Source organism: Saccopteryx leptura, chromosome 3 (assembly GCF_036850995.1).
Source record: "Saccopteryx leptura isolate mSacLep1 chromosome 3, mSacLep1_pri_phased_curated, whole genome shotgun sequence".
NCBI classification, from domain to species: domain Eukaryota; kingdom Metazoa; phylum Chordata; class Mammalia; order Chiroptera; family Emballonuridae; genus Saccopteryx; species Saccopteryx leptura.
The window spans coordinates 268952755-268968552 of record NC_089505.1 but is presented as its reverse complement, the minus strand read 5'-3'; the positions used below and the strand labels follow the sequence as shown (position 1 = coordinate 268968552).

The 15798-nt window shown below is 37.2% G+C and overlaps 1 protein-coding gene across 1 annotated transcript in view; it reads left to right on the top strand.

Moving 5' to 3' along the window:
* The window catches only part of GTF2A1L (general transcription factor IIA subunit 1 like), a 54032-nt gene that overhangs the window by 30739 nt on the left and 7495 nt on the right, over window positions 1-15798 (top strand). Inside the window, exons 7-8 of the mRNA XM_066378307.1 lie at window positions 4060-4320; window positions 5709-5798. Coding sequence (XP_066234404.1) covers window positions 4060-4320; window positions 5709-5798 — 351 coding nt within the window. The remainder of the gene's footprint in view (window positions 1-4059; window positions 4321-5708; window positions 5799-15798) is intronic.

Below are 15798 nucleotides of genomic sequence, written 5' to 3'. Positions count from 1 at the left end.
AGGCCAGTGCTCAGACCAACCAAGCTATCCTCAGTGCCTGGGGCCAATACTCTAACCAGTTGAGCCACTGGTTGCAAGAGGGGAAAGGACAGAGAAGGGAGAGAGGGAAGAGAAGTAGATGATCACTTCTCATGTCTGCCTTGACTGGGGATCAAACCTGGGACATCTGTATTCCAAGCCAGTGCTCTATCCACTGAACCAACTGGCCAGAGCCTATACTGTTATTTAAGTTCTTTATTGATATTATGTCTGGTGGTTGTATTCATTTTTGAAATGGGGTATTGAAGTTTTCTACTATTATTATAGAGCTGTTTTCTTCTTCAATTCTGTCAATGTTTATTGCAAATATTTAAGAGCTCTGGTGTTTGGTTCATATATATTTATAATAGTGTATCTTCTTGTTGGATTGATTCTTTTATATATAATGTTTTTCTTTGTTTCTTGCAACTGAATTTGACTTAAAATCTACTTTTTCTAATAGTAATATAGCTCCCTCCACTCCCTTTTGGTTACTATTTTGCATGGAATTTCTTTTCTTTCCTTTTATTTTCAGTCTATGTGTGTCCTTGGATCTAAAGTGAATCTCTTGTAAACAGAATATAGCTTGGTCCTGTTTTATTCATTCTGCCAATTTGTGTCTTTTGATTGGGGTGTTTAATCCATTTATATATAAACTAATTACTGATAGAGAAGGCTTATCTTGCTATTTTGTTATTGTTTTCTGTGTGTCTTTTAGCTTCTTTGTCCCTCATTTCCTCACTGCCTTCCTTTGTGTTTAGTTGCTTTTTTGTAGTAACATACTTTGATTTTCTTCTTATTTCCCTTTATGTATATTCTATAAATGTTTTGTTTGTGGCTACCATGGGGATTACTTAAAAGATCTTAAAGTTATAACAATCTATTTTGAACTGATATCAATGCAACTTATTTTTATTTTTTTATTCATTTTAGAGAGGAGAGAGAGAGAGAGAAAGAGAGAAAGAAAGAGAAGGGGGGGGAGGAGTAGGAAGCATCAACTCCCATATGTGCCTTGACCAGGCAAGCTCAGGGTTTTGAACTGGTAATCTCAGTGTTCTAACTTGACACTTTATCCACTGTGCCACCACAGGTCAGGCCATCAGCTTTAATCTCATAATAAAACTCTGCTCCTGCCCTGGCCAGGTAGCCCAGTTGGTTAGAGCATTACCCAAAGCACAGAGGTTGCTGGTTCAATCCCTGGTCAGGGCACATACAGGAACAGATTGATGTTCCTGTCTCTCCCTCTCTTCCTCTTCCTCACTCTAAAATCAATTAAATAAACATTAAAAAAAAATACAAAAAAACCCCCAAAACAAAACCCTCTGTTCCTTTTCAGTTTCACCCTCCCCTACTTCATATTACTGGTCTCAAATTACATTTTTATATTGTTTACCCTTCCATATATGTTTACAATTATAACTATTTCTATGCCTTTTCCCTGTAAACCTCATAGAGGAATAAAAACTAGAGTTAAATAGTGAAATTATGATAATATATTATTTTTATATTTATCCATGTATTTACCTTTACCAGGAAACTTTATATATACGTATTTTTAAAATTCTAATTCAATTTACTGTGGTGAGACTGGTTAACAAAATTATACAGGTTTCAGTTAGACAGTTCAACCACATATCTTTTATGCACTGTATTGTGTGTTTACCCCTCAAGTCAAGTCTCTGTCCTACCACTTATTCCCCTACACCCTCCCCTTCTTCCCCCTTATCTCCAGCAATCACCACACTATTGTTTGTGTTCATGAGTTTTTCCTCTTTTTTGTCCTTTTCTGCTCAAGCTCCCACTCTCCACTGACAGATGTCAGCCTGCTCTCTGTCTATGAGTCCATCTCTATTTTGTTTGTTAGAGGTCTTTATACTCCTGTATGGCTTCAAGTTATTCTCTAACATTATTTTATTTAAATTTAAAGTACTCCCTTTAGTATTTCTTTTAGGGCAGGTCTAGTGGTAATAATTCCTTCAGTCTTTATTTGGGAATGCCTTAATTTTTCAGTTATTTTGCAGGACAGTTTTGCCAAATATAGAATTCCCAGTTGGCAGTCTTTTTTATTTTTCAGCACTTTAAATATATGTCATCCCACTGCCTTCTGGCATTCAAAGTTTCTGCTGAGGAATCTACTTGTTACCTTACTGAAGATCCTTTGTATGTCATGAGTTGCCTTTCCCATGCTGCTTTAAATAGTACTGCTTTTAAATTTCAATTTCCAATTGTTTATTGCTACTATATAGACTTAAATTAATTTTTGTAAATTGACTTATATTAGTCTGAATGTTTATATTCCGCCTCCCCCATTCATATGTTGAAATCCTAACTCCCAATGGTGACGATAACTAGGAGGTGAGGCCTTTGGGAAGTGATTAGATCATGAGTGAGGAGTCCTCATGAATGGGATTAGTTGCCTTATAAAAGAGACCGCATATAGCTCCCTAGCCCCTCTGCCATACAAGAACACAGTGAGGAGACACTATCTATGAACCAGAAAGTGGGCTGTCATCAGATACCAAATTTTCTGGTACCTTGATCTTAGACTTCCCAGCCTCTGTGAGAAGTAAATTTCTATTATTTATAAGCTATCCAGCCTATGGTGTTTTGTTATAGCAGCCAAAATAACAATTTCCTTATCCTTTTAATGTCTTCAGGATATATGGCAACATGCCTTTTTAAATTTCTAATATTGCTTTCCTGTTTTCTCTTTTTTTTCCTTTGTCAGTATGGCTAGAGGCTAATTAATTTTATTGATCTTTTCAAAGAATGAACTAATTTAAGTGTAATTCACATTTTTTTCTGTTTCAATTTCATATTTCTCTTAAAATATTTTTTTATTGACTTTAATGAGAGAAATGGAGAGAGATACAGGGACATCAATCTGTTCCTGCATATGTCCTGACTGGGATTTGAACCAGCAACCTCTATGATTCAGGTTGATGCTCCAACCCATCTATTCAGCCAGGGCCATTTCTTTCTCCTTTTATTATTTCCTTATTTGCAATGAACTTAATTTAGTCTTTTCTTTTTAGTTTCTTATGGTGGATTTCAGGTCATTGGTTTGAAACTTGCTTCTTTTCTAATAGAGTAATGTAATGCTATAAATTTCCCTCTAGGTACTGCTTTAGCTACTTCTCACAAGTTATCAAATATTTTTCTTGTGTTCAGTTAAAATTGTTCTTATTTCTCTTATGACTTACTCTTTGATTCATGGTTATTAAGAAATGTTTATAATTTTTACGTTTTAGGGATTTTTCAGATCCTTTTGTTACTGATTTCTGGTTTAACTGTTTTACACTAAGAGAATATACTTTGTGTGTGTTAAATTTGTCAAGCTTTGATCTGTGCTCAAAATATGATGTATCTTGGTGAACATTCTTTATGCCCTTGAAAAAAATGTGTAATTTGGCTACTTTGGGGTGGACTATTCTAAAATGTTAATTAGGCTATATTGGTTAATTTTGTCATTCAAGTAAGTCTTCTACATCCTCACTGGATTTCAGTCTACTTCTTCTATTAATTACTGAGAGAGGAATGTTGAATTTTCCAACTCAAATTTTGGATTTGTCTGTTTCTTTTTTAAGTTACATCAGTTTTGATTTATATTTGTTCTTTTGTTTTTGGCTTATTTCAGTTAGGGCAGTCCTTTATATTTTTATTTGTCCATTGGGTATTACCATTGTCTTTTCCACTTCATCGAATTAATGTTTAAAATAGTAATATGAAATAGTTAAAACCTAACAGGTACTATATACATTTAAGTAAAGTATATAAAAACTGGTAAATACTATCTTAAAGCAGTGAACTCATTTGCTCTCTATCTATGACTATAAGTAGGTCTACTTTATTTATAATTTTTAAATTATTCCTATGTTTTATAGAAATGCTAGGGGTGTCCTAAAATTCAAAATTAGGGACAGAAACATTTTAAATGACCACTTGTGAGATGTTAAAGTAATTTTTATATTTTGTATGATTTAATGTTTTATATACATTGTTTGACTTGAAACACATTTTTGCATTTCTTTCTCTCTTTAGGATTATAATTCTCAGATGGGTTTAAGCATTCAGATAGCTGATGATGATATTAATGAAATAATTCAAATAGATGGAACTGGTGATACATCTTCCAATGAAGAAATAGGAACTATAAGAGATGTAGATGAGAATGAATTTCTAGGGATTATTGATGCAGGAAACATGAAGGTACTTGAAGGAGAAGCTGACAATGTATCAAATGGTGATTCAACTGCTACCAGTAGTGACAATGAAGACACTCAAATAGACATTGTGGATGAGGTGAGGATTACTTTTTTTGTGTGTGTATTTTTCTGGAGAAGCAGGGAGGCAGAGAGACAGAATCCTGCATGCACTGATCGGGATCCACCCAGCATGCCCACTAGTGGGTGATGCTCTGTCTATCTAGGGTGTTGCTCCATTGTAACTGGAGCCATTCTAGTGCCTGAGGTGGAGGCCGTGGAGCCATCCTCAGCGCCCAGGCCAACTTTGCTCTAATGGAGCCTTGGCTGCGGGAGGGGAAGAGAGAGAGACAGGAGAGGGGGAAGGGTGGAGAAACAGATGGGTGCTTCTCCTGTGTGCCCTGGCCGAGAATCAAACCTGGGACTTCCACATGCTGGGCTGATGATGCTCTACCACTGAACCAACCAGCCAGGGCCTGAGGATTACTTTTGAGCTGAAACTTGATTCAATTTATAATGTTTTTACTTTAATATACTTTGTAACCAAGAGGAATAACAATTAAGATGAATTCTGTCTTTAGTGTTAAAATGAAACTTATGTGTTCACTAATATTTAAACTTATAATCTTAAGCTTAATTTAAATTAGTATTAAGTGTTTAGGAACCAGCTCCTATATTTGTTGGTCTTAACTAGAGATTGTCAGGAGTTGAGGGGTTAGGAGTGGAGGTTAAGAAGGCAGTCAGAGTAGAGGTAAATAGTATGTACTCCAATCCTAATAAATGTAATAAAATATTTCTGGAATGTGGTAGCTAATAATTATGTAAATAGTATTAACTATCATTTACTGTGTTCTTATATATGTTCCATACTATATTAAGTCTTACCTGCCTTAATGTTATTTGACATTTCTACTGCCCTATGGGTCTTACTACTATGTTCAGTTTTTCAGAGGAGAAAACTGAAATATAAGGAGTTTTAATAACTTGCTGAAGACCAGTAGTGATTAAGTGGCCAAGCTGGGATTTAAACTCAGGCTATTTGGCTTTTCTTTTTCTTTTCTTTCCTTTTTCTTTTTTTTAAGTGAGAGGAGGGGAGACAGACAGATACCTGTCTGCACCCCAACTGGGATCCACCCGGCAACCCCTGTCTGGGGCCAATGCTCAAATCAACCAAGCGATTATCCTCAGCTCCTGGGGCCAATACTTGAACCAATTGAGCCACTCACTGTGGGAGGGGAAGAGGGAGAGAAGGGGAAGAGAGAAAGGGAGAGAAGCAGATGGTCACTTCTCATGTGTGCCCTGACTGGCAATTGAACCCAGGATGTCTGCATGCCCAGCCAATGCTGTATCCACTAAGCTGACCAGGGCTATTTGACTTTTAAGTATACTACTATTCTGTATGTCCAAGTTCCATTATTTATGTACATGTATCTTTAAAAAATTCAAAACATTATTAAACTCCTTAATGTGACTGTCTTTCCTCTTTAGGACCCATTAAATTCTGGAGATGATGTTAGTGAGCAGGATGTGCCAGACCTGTTTGACACAGATAATGTAATCGTCTGTCAGTATGACAAGGTACTGTATTCACCTTTTAGCTTTTGGGTTTATTAATTGCATTACTAGTAGAATGGTGTGTAAAATGATTGGAAATATGTTGGTGAGTTATAGTTCACAGTTAAATTAATCTTGAAATAATTGTAGAAATTTTAGGGATATATTTTGGTATAACACTGCTGGTTATCTCAGTGATACAAAAAAAGTGGTAGTCCTTATCTCAAGAAGGTGACAGTCTTATTGGAACAGGCTGTGTGTCTGTATGGAATAATAGAATGGCATATAATAAGACAATAACAAAATTAAAAGCTAAAATATGTGATAGGTAAATCAAATGCTAAGATATGTAGCACACATAATAAGTCCTAAAAGTGGCTAGGAGATACAAGAAATCATTTGTAGATGGATTTCTCCACTAATCCTTCACAGGTAATGTGGGGCTTTGAAATAGGTCTTGGATGATTTGTAGGATACAGATAAGTGTGGAGAGTAAGCATTTAGAGTAGAATAGCCTGATAAAAGGCAGAGAAATGAATGCATGTAGAATGTACAAGGGGCAGTGAAGAGATAGCTCTGCCTTGACTAAAGTGTCCTCCTTTGGATGTGTTACGAAATGAGGCTGGGTGGGGAACAGAGTTGGGGCAGACTGGAAAATACAGAATCCTGGTAATAGAAATCCAGCCTTGATTTAGTGGATGTTAGTCTTCTAAGAATGTTATCGAGAAAGTTGTAATTGGATTTAAAAACTGGCAGTGTTTACTGATTTGAAAGAGGAAAATAGTAAGAATGGGATCGTGCAGACATGAAGTAACCAAAGCCCAGACTAAGGATGGCAGCATAGAACATGGAAGAGTCAGAGATTGTGATAGAAGAATCAGTGGACTTGGTGATTAGTTGGATATTAGAGAATACTCAACAAGGGAGAGCTGAAGGAGTCTAACATGTTTCAAGCCTAGAAATTAAGTTAGTGAAAATTTAACTTTAGAACTAAAATGTAATATTCCCTTTTTTATTATTAATTTTAATGTGGTGACATTAATCGGGGTACATAGGTTCAGAGAAAACATCTCCAGGTTATTTTGACATTTGATTATGTTGCATACCCACCATCCAAAGTCAAATTGTCTTTGTGCTCTCCTCTTCCCCCACCACCTCCTTTCCCCTCCCCTCCCTACCCCCAGTAACCACCACACTCTTGTCCATGTCCCTGAGTCTCATTTTTATGTCCCACCCATGTATGGAATCATATAGTTCTTAGTTTTTTCTGATTTACTTATTTCACTAAGTATAATGTTATTATCAAGGTCCATCCAAGTTGTTGTAAATGATCCGATGTCATCATTTCTTATGTCTGAGTAGTATTCCATAGTATATATGGACCACATCTTCTTTATTCAGTCCTCTATTGAAGGGCTTTTTGGTTGTTTCCATGTCTTGGATACTGTGAACAATGCTGCAGTGAACATGGGGCTGCATGTGTCTTTACATACCAGTGTTTTTGAGTTATGGGGATATATTTCCAGTAGAGGGATTACTGGGTCATATGGTAGTTCTATTTTTAATTTTTTGAGGAACCACCATACTTTCTTTCATAATGGTTGTACTACTTTACATTCCCACCAACAGTGGATGAGGGTTCCTTTTTCTTCACAGCCTCTCCAACATTTGTTATTATCTACCTGTCTTATTGATAATAGCTAATCTAACAGGGGTGAGGTGGTATCTCATTGTAGTTTTTTTTTTTTTTTTTTACAGAGACAGAGAGAGTCAGAGAGAGGGATAGATAGGGACAGACAGACAGGAACGGAGAGAGATGAGAAGCATCAATCATCAGTTTTTTGTTGCGGTTCCTTAGTTGTTCATTGATTGCTTTCTCATATGTGCCTTGACCGTGGGCCTTCAGCAGACCGAGTAACCCCTTGCTCGAGCCAGCGACCTTGAGTCCAAGCTGGTGAGTTTTGCTCAAACCAAATGAGCCCACACTCAAGCTGGTGACCTCGGGGTCTCGAACCTGGGTCCTCCGCATCCCAGTCCGACGCTCTATCCATTGCACCACTGCCTGGTCAGGCTCATTGTAGTTTTTTTTTTAATGTTCTATATTTTTAATATTATTATTATTATTATTATTAAATTTAATGCAGTGACATTGATAAATCAGGGTACATATGTTGAGAGAAAATATCTCTAGATTATTTTGACATTTGATTGTGCTGTATACCCCTCCCCCAAAGTTAGATTATCTTCTGTCACCTTCTATCTGGTTTTCTTTGTGCCCCTCCCCTCCCCTAACCCCTCTCTCCTTCTTCACTTCATCCCCCCTCCCCCAACCCCCAGCCCCTGTTGCCATCGCATTCTTGTTCATGTCTCTGAGTCTCATTTTTATGTCCCTTCTATGTATGGATTCATCTTAGTTTTTTTTCTGATTACTTATTTCACTCTGTATAATGTTGTCAAGGTCCATCCATGTTATTGTAAATGATCCGATGTCATCATTTCTTATGGCTGAGTAGTATTCCATAGTATATATGTACCAAAGCTTTTTAATCCACTCGTCCTCTGACGGACACTTGGGCTGTTTCCAGATCTTCGCTATTGTGAACAATGCTGCCACAAACATGCGGGTGCATTTCTCCTTTTCGAGCCGTTCTATGGTGTCCTTGGGGTATATTCCTAAAAGTGGGATAGCTGGGTCAAAAGGCAGTTCGATTTTCAGTTTTTTGAGGAATCTCCATACTGTTTTCCACAGTAGCTGCACCAGTCTGCATTCCCACCAGCAGTGCAGGAGGGTTCCCTTTTCTCCACATCCTCGCCAGCACTTATTCTGTGGTGTTTTGTTGATAAGCGCCATTCTGACTGGAGTGAGGTGATATCTCATTGTGGTTTTAATTTGCATTTCTCTAATGATTAGTGATGTTGAGCATTTTTTCATATGCCTATTGGCCATCTGTATGTCCTCTTTGGAGAAGTGTCTATTCATCTCTTTTGCCCATTTTTTATTTGGGTTGTTTGTCTTCCTGGTGTTGAGTTTTACAAGTTCTTTATAAATTTTGGTTATTAACCCCTTATCAGACGTATTGTCAAATATGTTCTCCCATTGTGTAGTTTGTCTTTTTATTCTGTTCTTGTTGTCTTTAGCTGTGCAAAAGCTTTTTAGTTTGATATAGTCTCATTTGTTTATCTTGTCTTTTATTTCACTTCCCCGTGGAGATAAATCAGCAAATATATTGCTCTGAGAGATGTCCGAGAGCTTACTGCCTATGTTTTCTTCTAAGATGCTTATGGTTTCACGGCCTACATTTAAGTCTTTTATCCATTTGGAGTTTATTTTTGTGAGTGGTGTAAGCTGGTGACCTAGTTTCATTTTTTTGCAGGTAGCTGTCCAATTTTCCCAACACCATTTGTTAAAGAGGCTGTCTTTACTGCATTGTATTTCCTTACCTCCTTTGTCAAATATCAGTTGTCCATAGAACTGTGGGTTTATTTCTGGGTTCTCTGTTCTGTTCCATTGATCTATATGCCTGTTCTTATGCCAGTACCAGGCTGTTTTGAGTACAACGGCCTTGTAGTATAACTTGATATCAGGAAGTGTGATACTCCCACTTTATTCTTCTTTTTTAAGATTGCTGAGGCTATTCGTGTTCTTTTTTGGTTCCATATAAATTTTTGGAATATGTGTTCTATATCTTTGAAGTATGTCATTGGTATTTTAATTGGTATTGCATTGAATTTGTAAATTGCTTTGGGTAATATAGACATTTTAATGATGTTTATTCTTTCTAACCATGAGCATGGTATATGCTTCCACTTGTTTGTATCTTCCTTGATTTCTTTTATCAATGTTTTGTAATTTTCCGAGTACAAGTCTTTAGTCTCCTTGGTTAAGTTTACTCCTAGGTACTTTATTTTTTTGGTTGCAGTGGTAAAAGGGATTGATTCTTTGATTTCTCTTTCTGACTGTTCATTGTTGGTGTATAAAAATGCTTCTGATTTCTGAGTATTGATTTTATATCCTGCCACTTTGCTGAATTTATTTATCAGGTCCAGTAGTTTTTTGACTGAGACTTTAGGGTTTTCTATATACAATATCATATCATCTGCAAATAATGATAGTTTTACTTCTTCTTTTCCAACTTGAATGCCTTTTATTTCTTCTTCTTGTCTGATTGCTGTGGCTAGGACTTCCAGGACTATGTTAAATAAGAGTGGTGAAAGGGGGCACCCTTGCCTTGTTCCTGATCTTAAGGGTATTGCTTTTAATTTTTTCCCATTGAGTATGATGTTGGCTGTGGGTTTCTCATAGATGGCTTTTATCATGTTGAGGTATGTTCCCTGTATTCCCACTTTGCTGAGAGTTTTGATCATGAATGGGTGCTGGATTTTATCAAATGCTTTTTCTGCATCTATTGAAATTATCATATGGTTTTTCTCCTTCTTTTTGTTTATGTGATGAATCACATTGATTGATTTGCGAATATTGTACCAGCCTTGCCTCCCCAGAATAAATCCCACTTGATCATGGTGTATAATTTTTTCCATATACTGTTGGATCCGGTTTGCTAATATTTTGTTGAGGATTTTAGCATCTATATTCATCAGAGATATTGGCCTATAATTTTCTTTCTTTGTGTTGTCTTTGCCTGGTTTTGGAATCAGAATTATGCTCACCTCATAAAAGGAGCTTGGAAGTCTTCCTTCCTCTTGAATTTTTTGAAATAGTTTGAGAAGGATAGGAGTTAGTTCTTCTTTGAATATTTGGTAGAATTCCGTTGTGAAGCCATCGGGCCCCGGACTTTTCTTTGTTGGGAGTTTTTTGATAACTGTTTCGATCTCATTTGTTGTAATCGGTCTGTTTAGGTTTTCTGATTCTTCCAGATTGATTTTTGGAAGATTGTATATTTCAAGGAATTTGTCCATTTCATCTAGGTTGTCTAGTTTTTTGGCATACAGTTCTTCATAGTATTTTCTTACAATATTTTGTATTTCTGTTGTGTCAGTTGTTATTTCTCCTCTCTCATTTCTAATTTTATTTATTTGAGTCCTCTCTGTCTTTTTCTTGGTGAGTCTACTTAAAGGTTCATCAATCTTGTTTACCTTTTCAAAGAACCAGCTCCTAGTTTCATTGATCCTCTGTATTGTTTCTTTAGCCTCTATGTCATTTATTTCTGCTCTGATCTTTATTATTTCCTTCCTTCTACTACATTTGGGCTTTACTTGCTGTTCTTTTTCTAATTCTTTTAGATGCAGGGTTAAGTTGTTTATTTCAGCTTTTTCTAGCTTCTGAAAGTGTGCCTGTAGTGCTATGAACTTCCCTCTCAGCACTGCTTTCGCTGTGTCCCATAAATTTTGAGTTGTTGTATGCTCATTGTCATTAGTTTCTAGGAATTTTTTTATTTCTTCTTTGATCTCATTCTTAATCCATTCATTATTTAACACCCTGCTATTTAGTTTCCATGTGTTTGAGAATTTTTGAGCTTTTCTGCTGTGATTCATTTCTAGTTTCATGCCCTTGTGATCGGAGAAAGTGCTTGATATGATTTCAGTCTTCTTAAATTTGTTGAGAGCACTTTTGTGTCCTAACATGTGGTCTATCCTAGAGAATGTACCATGAGCACTTGAAAAGAATGTATATTCTGTTGCTTTAGGGTGAAAGGTTCTGAAGATATCTATTAAATCGAGTTGATCTAGTGTTTCCAATAAGTCTGCTGTTTCTTTGTTAATTTTCTTTCTTGAGGATCTATCAAGTGATGTTAGTGGGGTATTGAAATCCCCTACTATTATAGTATTGCTGTTGATCTCACCCTTTAAATCCATCAAAGTTTGTTTTATATATTTGGGTGCTACTATATTAGGTGCATAGATATTTATAATAGTTATATCTTCCTGTTGGATTACTCCCTTTATCATTATGTAGTGGCCTTCTTTATCTCTTACTATATCCTTTGTTTTAAAGTCCAATTTGTCTGATATAAGTATTGCTACCCCAGCTTTTTTTTCATTTCCTTTTGCATGAAATGTTTTTTTTCCATCCTTTTACCTTCAATCTATGTGTGTCTTTTGTTCTAAGGTGTGTCTCTTGTAGACAACATATGTATGGGTCCTGTTTTCTTATCCACGCAGCTACCCTATGTCTTTTGATTGGATCATTTAATCCATTTACATTTAAGGTTATTATTGATATGTAGTTGTTTATTGCCATTTTCTTCTTTAAAGGTGTATTCCTTTTTTTGCTATATTCTCTTCCCACTTTGATCTGTTTACAACAGGCCCCTTAACATTTCCTGTAGCATTGGTTTGGTTGTAATGAATTCCTTGAGTTGTTTTTTGTCTGGGAAGCTTTTTATTTCTCCTTCGATTTTAAACGATAGCCTTGCTGGATAAAGTAGTCTTGGTTGTAGGTTCTTGTTCTGCATTACTTTGAATATTTCTTGCCATTCCCTTCTGGCCTCAAGTGTTTCTATTGAGAAGTCAGATGTCATCCTTATGGGGGCTTCTTTGTAGGTGATAACTTTTTTTTCTCTTGCAGCTTTTAATATTTTCTCTTTATCGCTTAGCTTTGGTATTTTAATTATGATGTATCTTGGTGTAGGTTTCTTTGGGTTTCTCTTTAGTGGAGTCCTCTGTGCTTCTTGGACTTGTGAGAGTTTCTCTTGCATTAATTTAGGGAAGTTTTCAGCTAAGATATGATTGAACAACATCTCTATTTTTTGTTCTTTTTCTTCTTCTTCAGGAACCCCTATGATGCGGATGTTATTTCTCTTCATGTTGTCACAGAGCTCTCTAAGGGTTTCCTCTGACTTTTTGAGTATCTTTTCTCTTTTCTTCTCTGTTTTCATGCCTTCATTCCAGTTGTCCTCTAATTCGCTGATTCGATCCTCTGCTCTATCTATCCTGTTTTTAATTCCTTTTAATTCCATTGTGGTCTTTATTTCTGATATTGTATTTGTCATCTCCGACTGATTCTTTTTTATACTTGCTATTTCTTTATTTAGGTGTTCATAGTGACCATCCATTGTTGTTCTAAGATCCCTAAGCATCCTTACAATCATTATTTTGAACTCCGCATCTGGAAGTTTGATTATTTCCATATCACTCAGTTCATCTCCTGAACTGAGAATTAAATATCAAGCTTACAGAGTACATTTGTAATATAAATAAATGAAGTATGAAGTTAATGTCTAGATGCATGCTTTTAAAACAGGTACAGATTTGATTTCTTTGTTTAGAGAGTTACCACCATAACTACAATTTAAAGGGCACTTTTGGCCTAAGTAACCAATTGCCATCTACTGTGCATTATTTTCATCACATTTGTAATTTCATGCCATTATCCCAATAATTGAATGATATTAAATTTCACTTACATATGTTTGTATAATAAAACTTAGTAGTGCATGGATAATTAGCATATTTTATCTTTTATTTTTATAGATATATAAACTTTTCACAAGAAGAAAATATTGGGACATTATTAGATGGTGTCATTTGTAGAATGAAGTTTGATTATTTCCATATCACTCAGCTCATCTCTCAAAGGTGTCTCTTGTGGTTTCATTTGGGTTGCACTCCTTTGTCTTCTCATCATGGTGTTTTATTTGTAGAGTTGATTGAGTCTAGGCTTGGTGTTGTCTGCCTCCAGTTTTTAGTTGTGTTATTTCTAGGTCTTCTTGGGTTGGTATCGGCTATTATTTGTAATCCACTTTCGGATTTGGGCAGTTTTGAAGTCTTGATTTGTTTGTTTTCTTAACAGGTGATAGTCTTGTTAACTGATCTCAGCAGGGGGCTTCCTTGAAACTGTAACCAGGAATGCTGTGGGTGTAACCTGAGAGCTGAAGGTCTCTTCCACCAACTAATCTCACTGGGGGCAGGGTTTTTTCTCAGCTTCAGTAGGGGGAGGTGTATCTCAGATCTCCATGGAGACCTGAGTTACTGCCCCTCCTCCCCACTTCTTGTTTTCAGCTGTGTCTTGTTGCGCTGATTGGAGCTGGATAGATGTCTGGAGATCTCTGATCCAGAAGCACTTCAGCTCTGTTTTGTGAAAGGTTCAGTCCCTCCCCCAGCTATGGCCGCCTCCAGCATGAATGAGTCAGCTTTTTTATTTCGTTTCTTGCATACCTTAGCCCTTCACAGTCTGTCCCTCTCCCTGTCCTTTCCACTTGGGAGATATGCTGGTCTTTTCAACCCACCTTGCTCCCTGGTCGCCAGGTAAGTGGCTGTGAGCAGTAGTTTCTGCTCTTTTTCTTCTGTGAAATCCTCTCTGGGCTCTCAGCCTCACCCCCCACCTTCCGTTCCTGTAAGCAGAGGAGATTCAGGCACTCCTTACCAGGATTATTGTGGCTTCCTCTTTGCTCCTTGGTTTTTGAGAGCTGTTCTTGCAGTTCAGTGTTGGTTTTTCATGCTGATTTTTCCTAAATTGATTTGTATTCCAGTTTGGTGTTGAGAGCTGGGCGTCTGTGCGTCCACCTACTCCGCCGCCATCTTCCCAACCCCCTCCTCATTGTAGTTTTGATTTGCATTTCTCTAATAGCTAATGAAGATGAGCATCTTTTCATATATCTGTTGGCCATTTGTTTTTCTTCCTGAGAGAATTGTCTGTTCATGTCCTCTTCCCATTTTTTTATTGGATTGTTTGCTTGTTTGTTGTTGAGTTTTATGAGTTCTTTGTATATTTTGGATATTAGGCCCTTATCTGTGCTGTTGTTTGAAAATATCATCTCCCATTTAGTTGGCTGTCTGTTTCTTTTGTTATCAGTTTCTCTTGCTGAGCAAAAGCTTCTTAGTCTGATGTAGTCCCATTCATATTCCCCTTTTTTAAAAAATAACACTATAACTGTGATTATGTAGTAGAATGGCCAGTTTTTGTCTTTAATTGATGCATATTTATGTATTTATTTTTAGAAGCTTTGTGTTGTAATTCATATACTACACAAAAAAATATAATTTATGGTTTTAAGTATATTCATGGATATATGCAAGTGTTAACAGTTGATTTTAGAACACTTTCATCACTTTTGAGAGAAATTCCATTCTCATTAGTTCTCACTACTATATCTCATTTTCTCCCCTCCTTACTACCAGGCCTGAGGAACCACTAAACTACTTTCTGTCTCTTTAAATTTCCCTGTTCTGGAGTTTCATATGGAAGGAATTATGTAATATGTGGTCTATTGTGACTGGCTTCTTTACACAATGTTTAAAGTTTCATCCACGTTGTAGCATGTAACAGCTCTTTACTCCTTTCTGTGCTATCTACTCCTCTACTGAATGGATATACCACATTTTGTGTATCTATTCTTTTTTTTTTTTTTTTTTGTATTTTTCTGAAGCTGGAAACGGGGAGAGACAGTCAGACAGACTCCCGCATGCGCCCGACCGGGATCCACCCGGCACGCCCACCAGGGGCGATGCTCTGCCCACCAGGGGGCGACGCTCTGCCCCTCCGGGGGGTCGCTCTGCCGCGACCAGAGCCACTCCAGCGCCTGGGGCAGAGGCCAAGGAGCCATCCCCAGCGCCCGGGCCATCTTTGCTCCAATGGAGCCTTGGCTGCGGGAGGGGAAGAGAGAGACAGAGAGGAAGTAGGAGGGTGAGGTGGAGAAGCAAATGGGCGCTTCTCCTATGTGCCCTGGCCGGGAATCGAACCCGGGTCCCCCGCACGCCAGGCCGACGCTCTACCGCTGAGCCAACCGGCCAGGGCCAGTATCTATTCTTTTAATGATGGACTTTTGGATTTTTTTTCTACCTTTTGGCTGATAAGAAAAATGCTGCTATAAACATTTGCGTACAAGTTTTTATGTGAATATATGTTTTCATTTCTCTGTAGCAGTGGAGGTCCTAGGTAATGTGATAAAAGTTTCAGGAAATACCAGACTGTCTTCCAAAGTGACTGCACCGTTTTTCGCTCCCATCACCAACAGAATATGAGGGTTTAGAATGTTCCATATTCTCACTAATACTTCTTATCTGACTTTTTGATTTTGGCCATTATAGTGAGTGTGAAGTGGTATCTCATTGAAGTTTTGATTTG